The sequence below is a fragment of the Eleginops maclovinus genome, chromosome 9 (assembly GCF_036324505.1).
Source record: "Eleginops maclovinus isolate JMC-PN-2008 ecotype Puerto Natales chromosome 9, JC_Emac_rtc_rv5, whole genome shotgun sequence".
NCBI classification, from domain to species: Eukaryota; Metazoa; Chordata; class Actinopteri; order Perciformes; family Eleginopidae; genus Eleginops; species Eleginops maclovinus.
Genome location: NC_086357.1, coordinates 10,698,854 through 10,717,556, shown reverse-complemented (window position 1 = coordinate 10,717,556; position 18,703 = coordinate 10,698,854). Strand labels below are relative to the sequence as shown.

The following is an 18,703-nucleotide window of genomic DNA, read 5'->3' as shown; positions in this document are numbered from 1 at the left end:
CGTTTTGGTCATATGTGACGTTGATTTGGACTGGGCAAGGAATTATGGGTGAAGCCCAACCTCTGATCGATCTCTTTCTGGAGCTCTTTGCCGAGTTCGTCGATCCTCTGCTGCAGCCTCTTCCTCCTCTGCTCGGGCGGTAAGTGGCTGTAATCCTCCAGAGATGGAGCCTGGTGTTGAAAAGATAACAGAACAACCAACTCAGAGTGTATCCTGACTGGAGGAAAAATGATTCAATTCACTTTCTCTGAGGCGTGAAGAGGTCTGTTAGAAATGCTCACCTACCAAAGTAAATCTCAACATTTTAATAAAAACTGACTGATGCAACGATTATCTAAAGAGATGATTTGGTTGCATGTTAATTCCTGACCTCTGAAACAAATGGGGATGAAGGATAAATGTTATTTTTAATCACTACCTGGGGCTAAATAGTAACTTAAATTTCAATACTTGTTTTTTCCCTTTGTTCAGCTTTCTAAAAAAGTTATTTAGATTCTGAAGTGGCCACATTTCCTATCTTTACTTAGCATTTGTGAGTACTTACCATGTATAATATGCAGTAGGAGGTGACAATACCATAAAGTAAATACACTTACACTTTGGAAATCTATTTCTATTAGTGGGTGTGATACAGTGAAAATTACAATATACGTCAAAAGGCCGGAAATCTATTTTCACTAGGAGAGGAGACTTTACTATCACTACTGGGTTTATGTATTGGGCACTAGGGGAAATCCTACATGGTTAGGATACATACTCTATACACAAACTCACACTTACCATCTTGACTGACCACTGACGAATTAACCGTAACAGTAAAAAGAGACAAACAACATGGGATGCCGGTTAGTGGTCAGTATGTAAAGCCACCATCAAGCCAGAGGGTCAGCATGAAAACCAGATGCCCAAATTGATACGCATTTCCAGAGATAGTATTTCCACACACAAATCAGAAGTAAATCACTGCACACCAGGAGGTTAGTGTGAATTTCTCACATAGGTCATATATATTAAACAGTTCATGTATATTAAACAGTTTAATACACATGGTAGACATGTGCTGGTATTCACTTCCTGCTTTTAATAAAACCAGATTATCTTGTGAAAGGAGGCAGCTTGTACCTCTTTATTCTACTTTAATGTGGACTTCTCAACTTTTACTAACTGTTAAAATGCATCGTAAATTGTTTTATGATTGGTAGACCCAAAATGGTATACATGTTACATTTTAAAAAGGGAAACACTGGATGTAAAAGTAAATCACAGTCAGTAGTGTAACAAATGCTCAGATCTGCTCTTCTGGTGGCCATTTTATTTAACCATATGGAAAGCAGCTATCCATGACAATCCTGACGTCTGCGAGAAAAGAGCTCTGCTTCAGAGCACACTGACACTGTTAGCGGAGCCACTGCAACCACACAAACACACATCACTGCAACCCGCCAACATCAGAGCAGACACCTGATGTTGAAAACACTTGTTTTCCCCACACAGCACTGCAACCAAAATGCCCATATCCCTCCCAAACGCACATACCTATTCACAAACACCAGATCTACATCATACAAAAATAAAGAAAAAGAGCCAATAAGAAAGGAGAGGAGTGGAAGGAAGTGTCTGCAAGTTTCTATATGTTCAAATTAAAGCCATTTTAAACCTTAAACCCAGTTTAAGGTTTAAAATGTCTTACATCGTAGACCAAGTATAGGGTTGATTCATAGATTTAAAGCCCTCGATTGCTTCTTCATGTTCATGTTCATGTTCAAGAACCTGCAAACACCCTGCAGAGGAAATTCTGAAAAGATAAAACCTGTCAATCAAACACACTACTTCCTGTCTCACCCCTCTTCTCAGGCCTTTCAAATTCTGGGGCTTTCTGGGTACTGTAGTCTTTATATCAGACAGATACCGGGTTGGAGGAAAAATGTGGACGTTGGACCGGGGACGGGAGGACGAAGGTGGTAGAGGGGGAGAGGAGGTAGGGGACTGGTGGGGAGCAGGAGAGAAAAAAACAGAGGTCAGGACGACACACTCTTCATCATGAAAGCCCTCAGGCATATTATTCACAGTGTTCACACCAAGTCATGGATCCGTCATAAGCATGACTCGTGTTTCTCTGATGAAGACTGACTCATCATCCAAGCCTGGAGGGGATCATGGGTTTGTGTGAAATTAAGAACAGTGTGTGTTAAACAATTAAACCGTACCCAAACACACACCCTATCCATCACACATGTTCCAGCTGATGACGCTAACATAAACCAACAGCACAGTTAACGTTTAACCAGTATGCTCTTTACGAGAGGGGCAAGGTTCAAGCAGTGTATCGCAGAATATATGTGAATGTGTTGTCGCAAACTTTGGAAAGGTGACCAAACCTACGACTGGAGATACATCTGAGGAGCAGAGAAAGTAATCACACATGGGTTTTCAGGAAGTGACTGATAGAGCTCAGGTTCTTCTGCTGGGTTGACATTTTAACTGCAGATTAACTATACTGAGTCTAAAAGGACCAAACTGGTGATCTCTAAATTGCATACTAAAAAGTGAAATGACAACCAGCTAAATGTTTAAACACTGTCACTGTTCATTAGCATAAATAAATAAAAGATGAATTGCTAAGGCACTATGTGTGACTTCTATATCTGTGTACATCATACACCATAATGAGTTAGTGTCCATACTTTGAAGAACATATAATGTATAAGAACAGTTCATATAAATGAAATGACTGCCAGCCTATGGGTGTTATTTTATAGCTCCCAGGAAGAGGTTGCCCTTTTATGCGTTATATAAGAACGATGGTAATAAATAGACGGTTGTTTTTAGATCTGTATCACATCTTTAACTGAGAAAAGGTTTCTAAAAACAAAATAATTAGGCCACAAGAGAATAACTCCCACTTGCTTCCAAAGGGAATTTCCCCTGTTTCGTTCTTTGTAATTGTATTTAGAAACACAATGGAATATTGTAAAATGCGTCACAAGTATGGAGGGGAGTGAAACGCAACAATGCCTTAATATTGAAGCGATAGTGTTAACTTTAAACTCAATTTTCATCGTGTATGATTCATCAAATAAAAATGCAACACCACAAGCACCCCTCACTCCTCATACCTTTGGTTTCTTCCCAAACAGCCACAGCTTGTTCTTGGTTCTGCTCACGGGGGGTTTAGGGTCAGACCGTGGCCCCGGGGCCTCTCTTTCTCTCTCTCCTTTGGGTGTGCTGCTTATGGTCCCATCTGAACCTGACCTGTTTAGATTCTGACTGAAGTCTTCAAAGGGGAAGTCGCCTGGAGGGTCGAAGCCTGATTTAAACGACTCCACGACAATTAATGAATCCTGGGAAGAGCAGAGGATGGAAAAAGACGAGTGGTGTGAAACAAAAAGGGAGGCATGAAATACCAAACAACTAAAAATAAGTTCTGTTTTTCACTTCTTTCAAACGCCCATGGCTCTGCTACATACCCTTCGGCTATCGACAGCTTTGGCAGCAGAAACCATTCCTTCTAAACATTTGGAGACGATGGGAATGACTCTGCGCTCCGCCTCGGCAAAGCTCCGGTACGTCTCACCAAGTTTTACCGTCCGACGTTCGTCCATGTCCTGCAGATTCTGTAGAGGAAATAGAATAAACAATATTAACAAAATGCTCATAGTGACACTTCCACAAGCCTAGAGGTAGCAAATCCTTTCCCCGGGCGCTAATGATACCCTGACAGTATATTTGAAATGGTTTACATGGGACAAGCTGCTATGATTAACATTTAATGTGGGGACTAACGCAGAGCAACAGACCTTTAATAGGTGACAAGCTGATTCCAAATATTAAAAGTAGGTGAATCAGTATGTAAAGGGGGAACTGTTTTGTTCTGCTGGTGCTCTCTATATATCTAAGACAACATCCAACAAATATTTATATTACATCAAATCAACAAAAGACTAATTAAATGATTTCAGAAAACAGATCACATGTTGTTGAATGTTTACTCTGAAATGAACTCAATTAAATTCAAATGCCTACAAGAAGCTTTACCTTAAAGATGTGTGGTATTGCGTTGTTGAAATGTTTCCACTGCTCTCCGTTGAAGTTCTGTAGCTGAGCGGCGTACTCGTTCTTACTCTCGTCGGCCATGTGGGTGCGCAGGTAGAACTGGGCTTTGGCCTGAACCATGACATTAATACAAACATGAGAACCAAGTGAGCTGAAGCATCAACAACCTCTCGTCTGATCCACATTACCTCGCTAACAAATGACATGCATGATAATGATATGGAAGGAAACATTTTATTGCCATTTCCACTGTGTTTTTGCACTATTTTTAGTTGTATTTGAATAATTGTCCTATATATAATATGTTGCACTGTTGGAGGAGCTCAGGACCCAAGATTTGCATTGCCATTACTACACTGTAGCTACTGTGCATATGACAATAAAAACCCTTGAATGTGAAAGTCATGTTTTCATAGCCATCACATGGTTTAAACAGCACAAATCCCACTTATTTCTGAACAGTGTTAATATCTTCTATTTATTTTTTAACTAAACTAGTTGCTTTCATTCATTTTTTCCTTTAACACAAGGATAACACCTCCTAAAGCTAATTTGTCATTTGATATTTGACTTGAGATTTTAATCCATCATCCTTATTTCCAGATTTATTCTGTAAAAACTGTAATGAAACTGTACCTCATGTAGAAAATAAGGCTGACTAGGCTATGCTTTAACCTCTATTTGGAAAGGTTTATTTTCCTTCAAGCTTAAACTTAATCCACCTAGTCTAATTATACAGTAAGTGTGCAGGAAAAAGGGAGCTAGAGTATAATTTTCAAAAGTATAAATTATACAATACTAACTTTAAGAAAAGCCAAATACTAGGTATAAAGGGTTGTAAGAATAAGTCATTGAGTTGTTGGTCTTGAAAAGTGGCTTTTATTACTGGCCGGCTCGTCCAATAATGTACCAAATTTGGCCTTGTGCCCGCTATAAACTGAAAGTAAACATGCTGGTGTTTCCAGTGATAACAAAGAGAGAGGAGAAGTTTGTTCACAGTAGAACAAGTTATTTACAGCGGTTGTGTTTCAGGCAGAGCTTCCCTACCTTCTCCACCTCCGATTTGGTGGCGTTGATGTCGTTATCTAACCGATCATAGGTAATCTGGGATTTCTCTGCTTCTTTACACTCTCTCTCAAACTTCCTTTTACTCTAAAACAGAAAAACAAACACAGAAAAGGAAAGTTCATACATCAAGAGACACATTTTCAAAGAGTCCTCAGTAAATTAAAAAAAAATGTGAATGAGTGTTCAGAACAAAAGCCAAGAGGGAGATGAATCAGGCAGGGAGATACTTCACTTCCTGCCAACCCATCTGGGTCACATTAGTAGTGAAGGAAACAGAGAATAGCTGAGACATTACAGTCCAGTCACCAAGTAATCACCATTGAAGTCATGCAGACCACACACTGAAACCCTCCTCGTCACATGTGCCAGTGTGAAGTTACTCATAGATGTAAGGAAAATGAACGGACATGAATTATTCAGATTTAACAAGCAGGAATTCAATTTTTAGCACTATAAGAACTGTGGCGGTTAATTATAAATGCTGTAATGAGCCGACTGTAATAAAACAATTTAGCAAATGCATTAAAATGACCTCAGATACAAAAAAAAATGGAATATCAGTACATGTTGCCTTTTTATGAGCCAAAAAGACAGATAGCCAAGTGTGACACATGGGCCTTGGCTTTGTATTGATTTGAGAGAAGCTGGTGTACACTGAGGCCTGTGTCTGTGTGTGTGTGTGTGTGTGTGTGTGTGTGTGTGTGTGTGTGTGTGTGTGTGTGTGTGTTTCCTTGTCCTGGCCCCTGTCCTAGGTCCCCACAGACAGGGAGGATTGCCAGAAAGAATAAAAGGTCACTGCTGTCTTTTCACTGTCAGAAGAAAATGTTTTCATATTTCTATTAATTTGGGCCTAACATTACAGGGGAGTCTGTATAACTTATCATGATATAAATGACATACAAGTACCACACATGGCATGCTGGTATCTTTACTTAAGAATGTCATGTGCAGAATTAAGCAGGGGGGGAAAGTGCGTCCCCTATTTATCCTTCAGTACACCTTTGTTAGCATTTCTGGCATTCCTTGCGCAACAAGAATGAGTCCAGCTGGTTGTCCCTAACAGAGACTATTTACACTAAACACATCTTCCATTTTTTTCTCTGCATTCCCCCCCTTCTTGAGCCCTCCCTCCTCACTTACATTGTCCATCTGTTTCCAGCAATGATCCAAATGCTGCTGAGCCTTCCTGCCCTCCTGTAGATGCTGCACACACACACACACACACACACACACACACACACACACACACACACACACACACACACACACACACACACACACACACACACACACACACACACACACACACACACACACACACACACACACACACACACACACACACACACACACACACACACACACACACACACACAAAAAACACATAAATACAGCTCATAGAACACATTCATATGCACACTGACAACATTACTGGACTTTGTATCACTGTTACGAACACAACTACAATCCACTGGAAAGAAAATTGCCAAGTAGTCGGACACAAATTTACAAGAGTCCAGGGACTAAAACAGTAAAGGAACAAAATCACACTTAACTGCAAATAAGTTACTATACATCATTATGACGATGTCATGAGACTACACATTTTATATCCCCATTTAAATATATTCATAATTTGACCAAAACCATCCCAGATCAAGGTCTACTCATTAGCTTTTCCAGAGGGCAGATAGTTTTGTAGTGTAGCCATGGAGATGAATGTGTTGACATGCGCTGACGACGACCACATGATGAGGTAATGAGTGCAGAAGAGGCCTGGAGTGGACCTTGGTTTGGGACTGTTTTGTCAAACCAACAATTTGCTTCACTTATAAGCCAGCACTGAGGAGAAACCCTGCAAGTGCTGTGGATGAAATCCTAACAGCTACTGTGCAGTGCCGGTCAGTAGACCTACAGTTGAGGATGTTTTTAGAAACTATGGTTTTCAAGGTCAGATTTTTAAATGTGCATCATGACACAGATGTACATACTTTCTTAAAAAGCTCCCCAAAAAATTAAGAGACCACTTCAGCATTATCAGTTTCTCTAGTTTTACTATTTATAGGTTTGTCTTTGAGTTTAATGATTTTTTTTTTTTTCATTGTATTCTATAAACTACTGACAACATTTCTCTGTGTTGGAATTCAACAGACACTGGATTGGCTGCCATACAGGTAGAGATAAAGATTTAAGAAAAATGTGGAGTAGTCTCTTAATTTTTTCCCGGAGCTGTATTTCAATTCTCTTTAATGGTTTTCTGTGTGAGACACTAGTTTTGTTAAAATCTCTAAATAGATTTAGTATATGTGGATGGTTCGACAACCACGATAAAATTCACATACTGAACACAAGAGTAAATCCTGCACATTTCTTCTCCATACTAACTCTTTTAATCAGCACAACTCTCCAGTTTGAATACAGCACATAATATTTTTCATATTTTATTGTACTTTTGTACGTTTCTCACATAATTATATTTGAGTAAATACTGTCTTTATTTTTTAGGATAATCTTAAAATTGTTTTTTAAAATAGCTGTTATAACAGTACTATTTTTATTTTATTTTGCTACGTATTCTTCTTTCTGTGTCTTTGTATGCATCAAATACACAAATTCCTCGTATGTGTAAGCCTACTGTATAGAACCGATTCGGATTCTGAAGAGGTTAAAGTAATATTTCATTGTGTGAAGTAGTTTTCTTATTATGGGTAAAATCCTGCCTTTGCGTCCATTTATCTGCTGCTGATTGTCACTAAACAAGAAGAGGGCGCTGTTCTTCCTAAACACATGGACGACAAATGTTTGGAGCCTATTGCCTCAGCAGATGGTAGAAGAAGTAAAAGACAGATGGTTAACATCACATCCAACATATTTATCCCCCTTGAGTGAAGCCAAACAGAAATAAGTGCATATGAGGCGACACACAGGATATAAAGGGCAAACGGCAACATCCGTTTCATGACAGAAAGCATCAGGTTTTCTGGGAAACGTGGTCTCACTTATGGATAGATACACTGAAAGCCAATGAAAATAAGCCGCACTTTTTGCAGTGACGACTTGCTAATATACTCACGTGCTTCCTCTCAGCTTTGAAGTCTTGGCTGTACCTCATCAGCTCTCCGTACACCTTGTGAGCCATCTCCTCGGCCACCACCTCCCTCTGACCGGCGTAGTCATTGAGTTCATTCAGTACGGAGTAGAAAGACAGACAGGATGTGAACCTGCACAACAGACACACATCAAACAAGTGATTACCAATGCAAAAACAAACAAGCTTCCTCCTTTAACTGTTCACAGTTGCATCTGCTGTCCATTAAGAGCAGAGGAGAATCCAGAGCCTAAATGATCATTACTTATTAATAACATTAATGTGTGATACATGTAGTGTATGTATGCAGTGTGATATGTTATATTATTGAATTATTGCAGGAGTGCTATTTATTTAATCGAAAAAAAATTGACTACCGTCATATAGTTTGTGAGTTCCCACCCTTGGAAGCATATCTTTTGTACCTTGTGTGTGTGTTTTTCAAAACAAAGTTTTTTGTAAGTACATTTGAAATTTCCGCCCAAAAATTGTCAGTTCTTGCTGCTACCTCAACATTGGTTCTTTATTATGGCTACTTGAGGAATCACTTGAAGGTGTAAAACAATTTGGCAACACAAGAAAGGAAACCAAAGCGTGTGTGTGTGTGTGTCAACAGTCACTTGGCCCAACTGTTTCAGAGGGATGGCAGGTAAAGTGGATCAACACATTTTACTCACCTTGGCTCCTCTTCTTTAGAGCGTTTAGGACAGTATTTCTTCACCAAGTTCCTGATGGGAGAGAGAGAAGCAGAAACAGGAAGTTACAAATACTGTCTGATATTTTAAGCCTGGTAGGTAGACAGGTAAATAGACAAGAGTCAGACACGCACATATTCACCCATATCCAGTCAGACACACACAGGATCTGAGTATTTTATTTAAGATGAATTGAAAATGTGAACATCAGAGCCTCTGCCTGTCCATTCCCTCAGGCTCTGACAATACACCAGTCAGAAAATGATTTAACTAGAGAGCAGAGGAATGTGTGTGTGTGTGTGTGTGTGTGTGTGTGTGTGTGTGTGTGTGTGTGTGTGTGTGTGTGTATTTTCAGCAACAAAGAAAGGGGTCTTCCTGCCTGATTTATTGCCTGCAATACACGTCCCTACACTCACACAGCTCCATCTTTGATCATACTTCAGACCAGCAGAGTGGAAGTGTGTGTGTGTGTGTGTGTATGATGTATTCTGAAGGGATTCCCCCCTCTTTGAAATCAACCACTGGGACTCGACTGGTTTTTAATGAGGATTACTGGGTTTGTGCTGGTTGAATGGCCTCAACGAGACTGGATTAAAAAACAACTAAATAAAAAATATCACCAGTCAATTTCACCTTTATTTTAACACTTGAAATGTTTTTGAAGAATTTCTTAAATGTAAAAGTAGTATGTGTATGCTGGATATTAAGACAGGTTGCAGAAATCATGCTTGAACTTTTCTTAACACTTTTGAAGAGATCAGACTTCAGGATATTGGCCTCACAGATGAGTGGTGTTTGCAAATTACCCTTTACCCTTACCTGCAGTGCATTATATAGTGACATCACTATGTAACACTCGCGTTTCTATTGGCTAGCACTCCAACATATTGCACGTGATAGGCTAAGGGGTGGGATATCTGTGAGCGGTTGAGCAATCACAACATCTGACTGGGCTCTGGTTTCAGACCGAGGGTGAAAAGAAGTGCTGCAGCACAGGCAGTATGAGAAGAATAAAGAGCTTTTTGAACATCAAAGCATGGAGACATGTCCCAGTAGAGGCACAAAATACAAATGTGAACCACAATAAAGTATAAATATCAGAGAGGATACTACTAGCTGCACTATAAAAAGCCTTTGGTGTGAATGTATGCATATCTGCCCACGTTAACTTGTGTTTGTTTGTATGTGTGTGTGTGTGTGTGTGTGTGTGTGTGTGTGTGTGTGTGTGTGTGTGTGTGTGTGTGTGTGTGTGTGTGTGTGTGTGTGTGTGTGTGTGTGTGTGTGTGTGTGTGTGTGTGTGTGTGTACCTTAGCTGCTTTGCATAGGTTTGCTCTATGTCCAGCCTCTCCTTGACAAACTTTGCATAGCGCTCAATAAAGTCGGTGCCCCACTGGGTGTGTTTGTCCAGATTATCAAACTGGTCCTGCAGATCGAAGAAGAGAGGGAGAGAAATGTACTGTTAATTTGGAATTGTATTCCTGGATTAGCAAAACAATTAAAAACACGTTTGCAACTTAAAGACACATTTGAAAAGAATCTTTAGATAGTAATTAAAAAATGAATACAAAATAAAAGAGGGAGACTGATGGAGAAACTTTCTTTTGTTAGATATGGGAGGTTGACATGTTGGGTAAAATGACTCAGCAGTCCAAACGTGTATAAGCCTGTTCCTATTTATACAAATAAAACACACATGTCCTGCTGCTAGTGACTCAGCAGTTAGTGATTGATTTGTCGTGGAAACATTACACACACGTCACATACATCATACCAGATTGAAAGTTCTCCAGAACAAATGGATAAGTTATCCATATAAAAAGTTATGGATAATTTAACTTTTTATATGGATAACTTATACATATGAAAAAATATGGATAACTGTTAAATATCCACGTGCTGATTCAGTTCATGCATATTAAACATTACAAAGAACCAAAGCTATTATCAATGAGGATTAAGAATTGATGGAACCCGGCTTCATTGATCCAAAGCAAAGTATTTAAATAAAGGAACACATTAAGGTAAGTAACAATGTCTTCTCTCTAATTTCCACCAATTTATTGTTCAACTACTATTCGAATTCTAGTAAAAACACAATGAAATTCAAGAGCAATTGATCAAATCACAATATGGTGAATCAGTTATGTTCACGTGACGTCTACAAGACATTACTGGGTGTGTGTCTTCAGGATTGCTAGACTGGCAACAAGGGCTCCGCTCAACTGGAAAAGGACAATCATTTACAGCTCCTGAACGCGCGCACACACACACACACACACACACACACACACAGATTATAGCAGTTTAGTTATCAGATGTCTATCTGTACACACAATAAACATCTCCAACCTTTTCCCACCAGGCAGCGTTGACCTTTTTAAAGAAATGAGCAATTTAAGATGAATCATTTTTATAATATTTAAATGTGCATATTTGATCAGTCTTAGGGAAGATTTGATAGCCCGTGTTTAGTGCCTGGATGATGCTTTCTTAAAATGAATTCAGAGAGGCATCCACCAAACACAAATACTCTTTTTTTTTTTATCACTGCTCTGCACTCACTCACACAAACACCCTCTTATCGGTTTCCCATTGGGGTGGTTTGTTGGTCCTTTAAGTGCTTTGTTTAAGTGCACCACAATGGCGGTAATAAGAAAGGCTCAGGTGTTGCTCTTTGGCTTTTTACGTCTAGACTCTCCAGCCAAACTGGACATCAAAGTTTCCAGTTAAAAAGGTCCATATACTGATCTAAAGGACACTAATGCACACAAAGTGACAACAACCCTTTCAGAAATACTCAAGAAATGATCACATTTGCAGAAGAAAACTGCTTAGATAGTGTCCACTCTCAGCTTTCATATATGAAACATAAAAAGCATCTCAACTTTAGTCAGCATTGTGACATATAAGATACACAAGCTCTACTGCGATAATCATGATATCTGTGATAAGTGTGCTGCCAGCCACCACTCTTTATACTTCTCTGTGACTTTCTGTTTGAGTGTCAACAGAAACCAAGGCCCTGACTGGTGCAAATAAGGGTCACCATGGGAAATAGAGACAGCTGACCTCCTTGTCGACTCAGTTATCATTTTCTTCAAATACAAAAGACAGCAGCACGGCCATGTTGCAATGTGTCTTTCGCCTTTAGTCACTAATGTTTGCGGAAAGTGTGTGTTGAGAAACTAACCTGTTTACTCATTACAATTTGAAATGTGCACAGCCAAGATTCTTGGGACTTTTGGGTTTGATCCCATGTCTAGCAGTTGCCCTGCTGAATTGTCGTTGAGAAAAGACAGTGAATCCCTACACAGTTCCATTTGTTATCGTTGGAAATAAGTAACCATATCTTACACGCCACCTTTAACACAATAATCTTCCTCCAACTAGAAATTAGAGCAAAATGCCAGGCTGTTTGAATGATGCAAACTGATCTGCACTGCATTTTAATAAGCCATCTTATGTTTGACTCTGTTTGTGCAGCCAATGTACGTCGAGATCCAACAAAAGCCTGGTGTATTATTTCCATTGTGATCTCGAGAACATTTTTCTGATAAAAAAGCAGAAAGCAAGAGAACGTCTGCATTTGAAAAGGAACCATCAATCAAAGAAAAGGCTGACAAAATGAAACCACTGAGAAGAACAAAAGGGCCCCAGCATGTTAAAACAAACCAGTGTCGGGGGTGAAACATGGACCCGGCAGAGTAAACAGCAGCCAATGGTCTCTCCTAGGCCTGACGCCAGTTTTTAACAGCAGAAAGGAGTTGCAAAATATCTCAGTGGTGCAAACTAGAGCCAAGTGTTTAGCCGCCAATTTCAAGCATATTTTGCTGTTCAGCCACAAAAATTTAGCTCGTAAGGATGCAGCCGAGACGCCACCAAGTACGTATCTGGATGCCTGTTTTTTGTTTGGTCTTTATCATCTGCATCCTGCCAGTTGCATCTGCTCAATACCTAGCAGCCCGTCTGTTGCAAGCCAGGCCTGCAAACATGCCTGTCCGACTCCTATTAGCTGGCTGTGTGTCTGGTTGCGTCAGCCTGTGTGACGCTGTCTATGAATAAGTAATAGAGTATGAGCTCATTGTGGCAAGCTGAGCACAGACTGGCTCACTGGGGAAATGACAGCATCTTTGTGCTCCGGGTCTCTCAGCTCGCAGGAAAGGTAGTAGGAGGATGAAAATGATGAGGATGGTTTTTAGCTTAGCTGGAGGAAACAAAGAGTTGGAACACGGACTGCAATCTGCGCCTGCCATTCAACTAATCCTGTCTGTTCAGCCTTTTTTTTTCTTTGGCAATCAGACCTCTCACTCCAGTTTAACATTAGGAAGCTAGCAGTTGTTACTTCCTAATGATGCAATAGCTGTCTAACATATTTCTTATCTCATTGTTATGTTACTTAATTGTTCCTAAAAAAAATACTCCAAAATGAATCTTTCAGAAAAAATAAGCCTGGTGCGAATATTTTAGAAATGTTAGGTTTTGCAAAAACAAGTTGCCGATAACCAAATATCTTTGACGACATCATGTAAATTAAAATCATTTTTCAAGATTTCACTTTTGGAACATCCATCAAGGTAAACAATTAAAATATATTTACTTACTGGTTCCATTGGTTGTTCATTGATCAGAGCACATAGACACAGATTAATAAAGGAAACAATTACAAAACCTGTTTAATGAACAACATAAATGGCTGTATACAATGCTGAATAACCGAGGTTAACCATCAGCTGATCTTGCTAGCAACAGAAAGGTGCACCAATGGCCATGTTACCAGCAGAAACAATTCTACATCCTGTCACATAATCATCACATAATCACAGGAAGACATGTCTACACAAACACACCCTCCACCACAGTGGGTTGATATGTGTTGAATGTGTACAGGATTGAGAAAAGTAGAATTCCTCCTAATTTTTCCAGTCACTACAGAGAGCTCAGACTGTTTGAAAGCAGTTCTGCTAGTAGAATGAAAGACCAATACATGCATCCCTGCAGAGAACTCTTCATCATAACCTCATTCTGTACGAGACCCAATGATACATTAACAATGTTCAGTTGGGGCAGCTATTCTGCATGCTAATCACAAAACTGTCCTCCAGGCAGATATCATGGAAATTGAAATATTTTCCTCCTTAAGAAAACACAAGGAAACGAGAGATAACAACGTTTATGTACAAGTTACATTTAAAGAGGATATGAGGTGTTCTAGCGATTACTTGCAAATCATTCTAGAAAACGTTGTAATAATTGTTTTCGAAAGGGTATGTTATAACGTACTAACTGTCAAAAGTCTGATATATGAGAAAAAAACCGCTATATTTTACATTGTGACAGATTTCTTTAAAACCTTTTAGTGATGATTCCGACAGCCTGGTGCACCGATTAGCTTATTATGGGCGTATTCGTATCTTTGAAAGAAAACCAACAATTAAAAATGGGAATGAAGAAGATGTGTGGGATAATATTTTCTCAAAGAAAGAGCACCAGCCGGGCTATTTTTTAAACTGTTAAATGTTTTGAGATCCTTACTTACTCAAATTAAATTAATTAAAGGTTATATATCAAACGTAATTGTCTTACGAGCAACTCTGTTTTCGGTTGGGCTTTAATTTTGTATATGATAACGACACACTTCCAGGATTTTTCCTGACACAATCCACTATGACAGGTGACAATAATATTTCTTTCCTTCCTGGATTCAAACCCAAAAATGGGTCACGGTTGTACTTCCGCTGCATGTCTCACTGACAAAGCTGCTGCTCTGATTTAATGAGCTCCAAACTCACGGTGAAAGAATAAATTAGTCTTTAGCTCCCAGAGGAGGAGAGCTCAAGACACCCTGTGTGATGATCCCCCAGTCGCCTGTACACCAATCAGGCAGCTAGACGGCCCTTTCCTGAGCCAATCAGAGGACTAGACAGCCTGTGTGTGCATTCCATGGGAGAAGGCAGGTTAATTAGCATAGAAAATGCTGCTAGGACAAAAGATTAATTACACAGCGGCATTCCAGAGCAGACACACACACCCACACACCCACAGACTCACACACCAGTGCACACATGGCAGAGACTGGGTGGGAAATGTCAACTTGTCTGAAACACTGGCATCACTCTGAAGACCCCCGGGCTCTGTCTGCACTGTGTGTGTGTGTGTGTGTTTTTGTGTGTTTACGCTGTCTATCTGTATTTATCTCCCTCGAAAACAACCAGAAAAATAACATCTCTTCCAGGAATGAGACGGGGGAGGAGGGTACAGTGTGTGTTTGTTTGTTTGTGTGAGGGAGGGAGGAGAAGAGTGGCATTTAAAGAAGGGAGTAATAAAAACAAGAGGAAAGTAGAAGGAAATTGCTCAAGAGAACAGGTCTGCATCTGTGTCTGATAAACATTTTTTATGGGCTGAGTCTGGACATCAGCAATCAAATTGGATTGAATAGCAATTCTGAAATAAGAGTGTATTAGTGTCATCAGTAGACATAGATGGAATAACAGGTTGTTAAAGACACTACACATTTTTGTTCAGGTTAACTGATATGAATTTAAAGATAGGTAATGTGAATAAAAGGCTATGTCTCAAATCAACACGGGAATGTTGTTTATTTCCTGTTTGTCCAAAAATGTATAAATATGACGGATCAAAGCGCTTCTCATTGGTTTGCCCCATTGCCTACAGCATAAACAATTAGGGGGAACTTATTTATTTTTCAAAACTCTGTACATATATTTAATAGGCCTGCACTGTTAACCCTGATAAGCTATAAACCTTTGGATATTTTATACAATTCACTTTCATTTTTAACAATGACTATGGTATTCGTACTTTTTGAACTGCGAGTGAGTAGAGGCCCAAGTGCCAGGAGGGAAGCAAGCGTAGTTCATACCTGTGTTTATTACAAACACACAAGCCTTACTGTTTCTTTGCTGAGAGCATCTGGATTTGAATAGATTTGGATTGGTTGCTAAAAGGGGTTATTGTGTTGAAATGTCTCCAATATCCATCTATGGGCAAATCAGAGAGGAGTGCTGGCACACTGTTGACTTCCCCTCCGTCACTGCTCTGCAGGCAGGAGGAACAGCCAGCTTCTTAGACTGCTTTATACACTCTGTGAAGAAGGTGGTTTTAAATTTAAGATAGCCTTCTGTATTTTGATCCCAAAAGAGCTTTCAACAGAGAGCCCTCCTAGCCCATTAGCCTAATTCTGTGTTGGAAGGTTGATGAATGATTTAACTGTGTAGGCATTGGCAGCTCTCCACCTTCCTTCATGTTGATACACAAAAGATTATCACAATTTCACAAAAATGACAATACTGACAACAGAAAGCACATTGGGAATATTAAGCTAAAATTCAAGTCATTTTTCCTATAATTTATTACATTATTTTGCATTTGTTTGGAAATGTTGCACCTGCAATCTAGACTTGGATAACTGAATTTCTAGCTCAGTTAAATGTCTCATGTTGCTTTAAAATCTTCTATAGTAGCTATTAAATGTTGCTTTTTGGTACTCGGCATGACCTATCTTTGTAGAAGTGTTGGTAATTGAATTGATACAATTTTAAATTAGCTGTGTTATCAACACCCTAAACACACACACCTTTATCACATTTGTTCTGCCTGGCTGGATCTATTTTCTCTTTCTTTCTTTCGTTCCTTTGCTGAAACAGGAACTACTGCATGTCAATAGAACTACACACAAACATACCTGCCTATACACAAAAGCCATTGAGGAAACATGTGATTCATGGTAGTTGTTTAAATTATAAATAACTTCCGGGGTTAAAAATGATTCAGAGAGTGAGTCTAATGGATCACACTCGAGTCATAGCGATGCTCCCCTCCTGCGACTCCATGTTTGACTCAATCCCCATTGATCAGGGAATTAGTTGTGTGCATCCCGGAGAATACCAACAGCGTCAACTAGGTTTCCTTTGCGATGACGAATCCCCGTGTGTTTCTTCCTCTTATGTAATAGCTTAAGCTTTTGTTCCCCAGTGTGTATTGTTTACTGTTCAGTTGGGTGATTATCCCAAACAGAGTGCACCGATTTACACCTCGCTGACAGCTTGTGCACGTTACAAAGGAAATTCAGGTCACAGATACTTTTTTATGAGCACAAAGACAAAGCTCAGAAACAGTATCAGAACTGAAAATCTTGCATTACAGTGATCTCTTTTGACAGACTCTCCACTGGAATGTGTGCTTTCAGTTTCTTAAATGGTTGGACCATGCAGTCAAAGCCCCAGGAGGCGATTCAAAAGCAACCTGTGTTCATTGTGTGCCAGCAAACACAACTCGGGGGGAAGACATCAAAAAATACCATGTTTTTACAAAAGACCAAAAGGAATGGAAAGGGGGAAAAACATTGCAGCTGCTAATAAATACCTTATACACAGAATTTTCAACACTGAAATTGATCGGCAACTGGAAAGTTGTAACAGATGTGTTGGCTGAAAATGTCAACTGCGGTCAAGTACTTGTTTCTCCATTTGTAAGTGGACAAACAGAGACGAGAAACATGCTAGAAACAGAGGAGAAGGTCCATCTTTCACCTTTAGAAGAACGCTGTGTGCCAATGATGCAATAAGTAATCTAATAAATGAGTTGATTAAAATGATTGTATTAGTTTATTTATAGATGTACAAACTTATCTCATCAAATATGTCAAAAATTCTTCTTTCAGCATCTTGAATTTAAAGATTCACTGCTGCTTCGTTAAAAAAAAATGACTGAAAACTCAATATATTTGGGTTTAAGTCTATTAAACGTAACTAGCAATAAAAATATATAACATTAAAGTATAAGAGTCTTCCATCACTAAACATCTACCCTTGCAGACCACATTTCTTGGATGGCTCATGTAACTAATTATGTCTGGCTATGGTGCAATTTTTTTCTAGCTAGTAGGCCGTCTTTGAATGGACACAGACAAAACCCATCAGGAGGTGTCTGTGTTTGAGTCAGAGAAGGGTCAGTCAAACATTAACCCAACCCTGCCACAGTGGGACTCTGCTCCACAGAATAAGCACTACAGTGGGCAGATTATCTCTGCAAGAAGACCCAAGCTAATGCTGCTCGGTGTCATTGGCGTAACTATATAGCAAATAAAACGGAAGGTGCTGGTCAAGTCAACATGCAAGTAAAGAAGGAAAAAGAATGTCCTTAACAGTAAGGGTCCTAAATCAGTGCGTGTACAAGGCCGAAGTTGGTCCATGCAAAACAAGCTTTTTGCTGACTGTATAGATAAAGGCACATGGTTAGCAAGAACAGAAAAGGGAGCATTGAGAGAGACCAAGTGCACATGTGTGTGTCATGTGTTGATAATAAAAATGGATGACACCGACTCAATCATCTGACCTCCTTTACCACAATAAACACACTGTTGCTGCAGCACAGTCACGCATACCCACTGTCTCTCTCGGTCTTTCTTTCATACACACAGAACAATAAGCAATTCTCAACATTTAGGCCAATGTGCTTTATCATGTTCGAAGACAACAATACCTGCTAATGACCATTACCATTACGACTGTACGAAGACATTTCCAGTCACAATGTCACATTCCTTGTCAGAGCCTAGCTAGACAAAATGAGTTCAAAAATACATTTAGATCTTTTTAAATGTCCATTTTAATAACCAACCTGCCTGATAAACCTTAACAATGAGCCACTGCAAATTTAGAGCACGGTACAAAACAATACTAGTTTTTTTAGGGCAATCCTGAGATTAGGCATTGTGTAGTTTAGGAAAAACTGCCACCCACTGGGCAACATTCAACAAAGCTCAAGGCTTTACGCATTT

The 18,703-nt window shown here is 39.5% G+C and overlaps 1 protein-coding gene across 3 annotated transcripts in view; it reads right to left on the bottom strand.

The window, feature by feature from the left end:
* Window positions 1-18,703, bottom strand: part of fnbp1l (formin binding protein 1-like) — a 39,799-nt gene that overhangs the window by 8,811 nt on the left and 12,285 nt on the right. For 2 of the 3 annotated variants that reach the window (XM_063891435.1, XM_063891436.1), the window contains exons 2-11: window positions 10,212-10,327; window positions 8,887-8,937; window positions 8,195-8,342; window positions 6,262-6,324; window positions 5,101-5,205; window positions 4,036-4,164; window positions 3,468-3,614; window positions 3,117-3,341; window positions 1,843-1,986; window positions 61-170 (exon numbers count right to left, since the gene is read on the bottom strand). In XM_063891435.1, the coding sequence (XP_063747505.1) occupies window positions 61-170; window positions 1,843-1,986; window positions 3,117-3,341; window positions 3,468-3,614; window positions 4,036-4,164; window positions 5,101-5,205; window positions 6,262-6,324; window positions 8,195-8,342; window positions 8,887-8,937; window positions 10,212-10,327 (1,238 nt within the window). The remainder of the gene's footprint in view (window positions 1-60; window positions 171-1,842; window positions 1,987-3,116; window positions 3,342-3,467; window positions 3,615-4,035; window positions 4,165-5,100; window positions 5,206-6,261; window positions 6,325-8,194; window positions 8,343-8,886; window positions 8,938-10,211; window positions 10,328-18,703) is intronic. The other variant, XM_063891437.1, reaches the window with a different exon arrangement.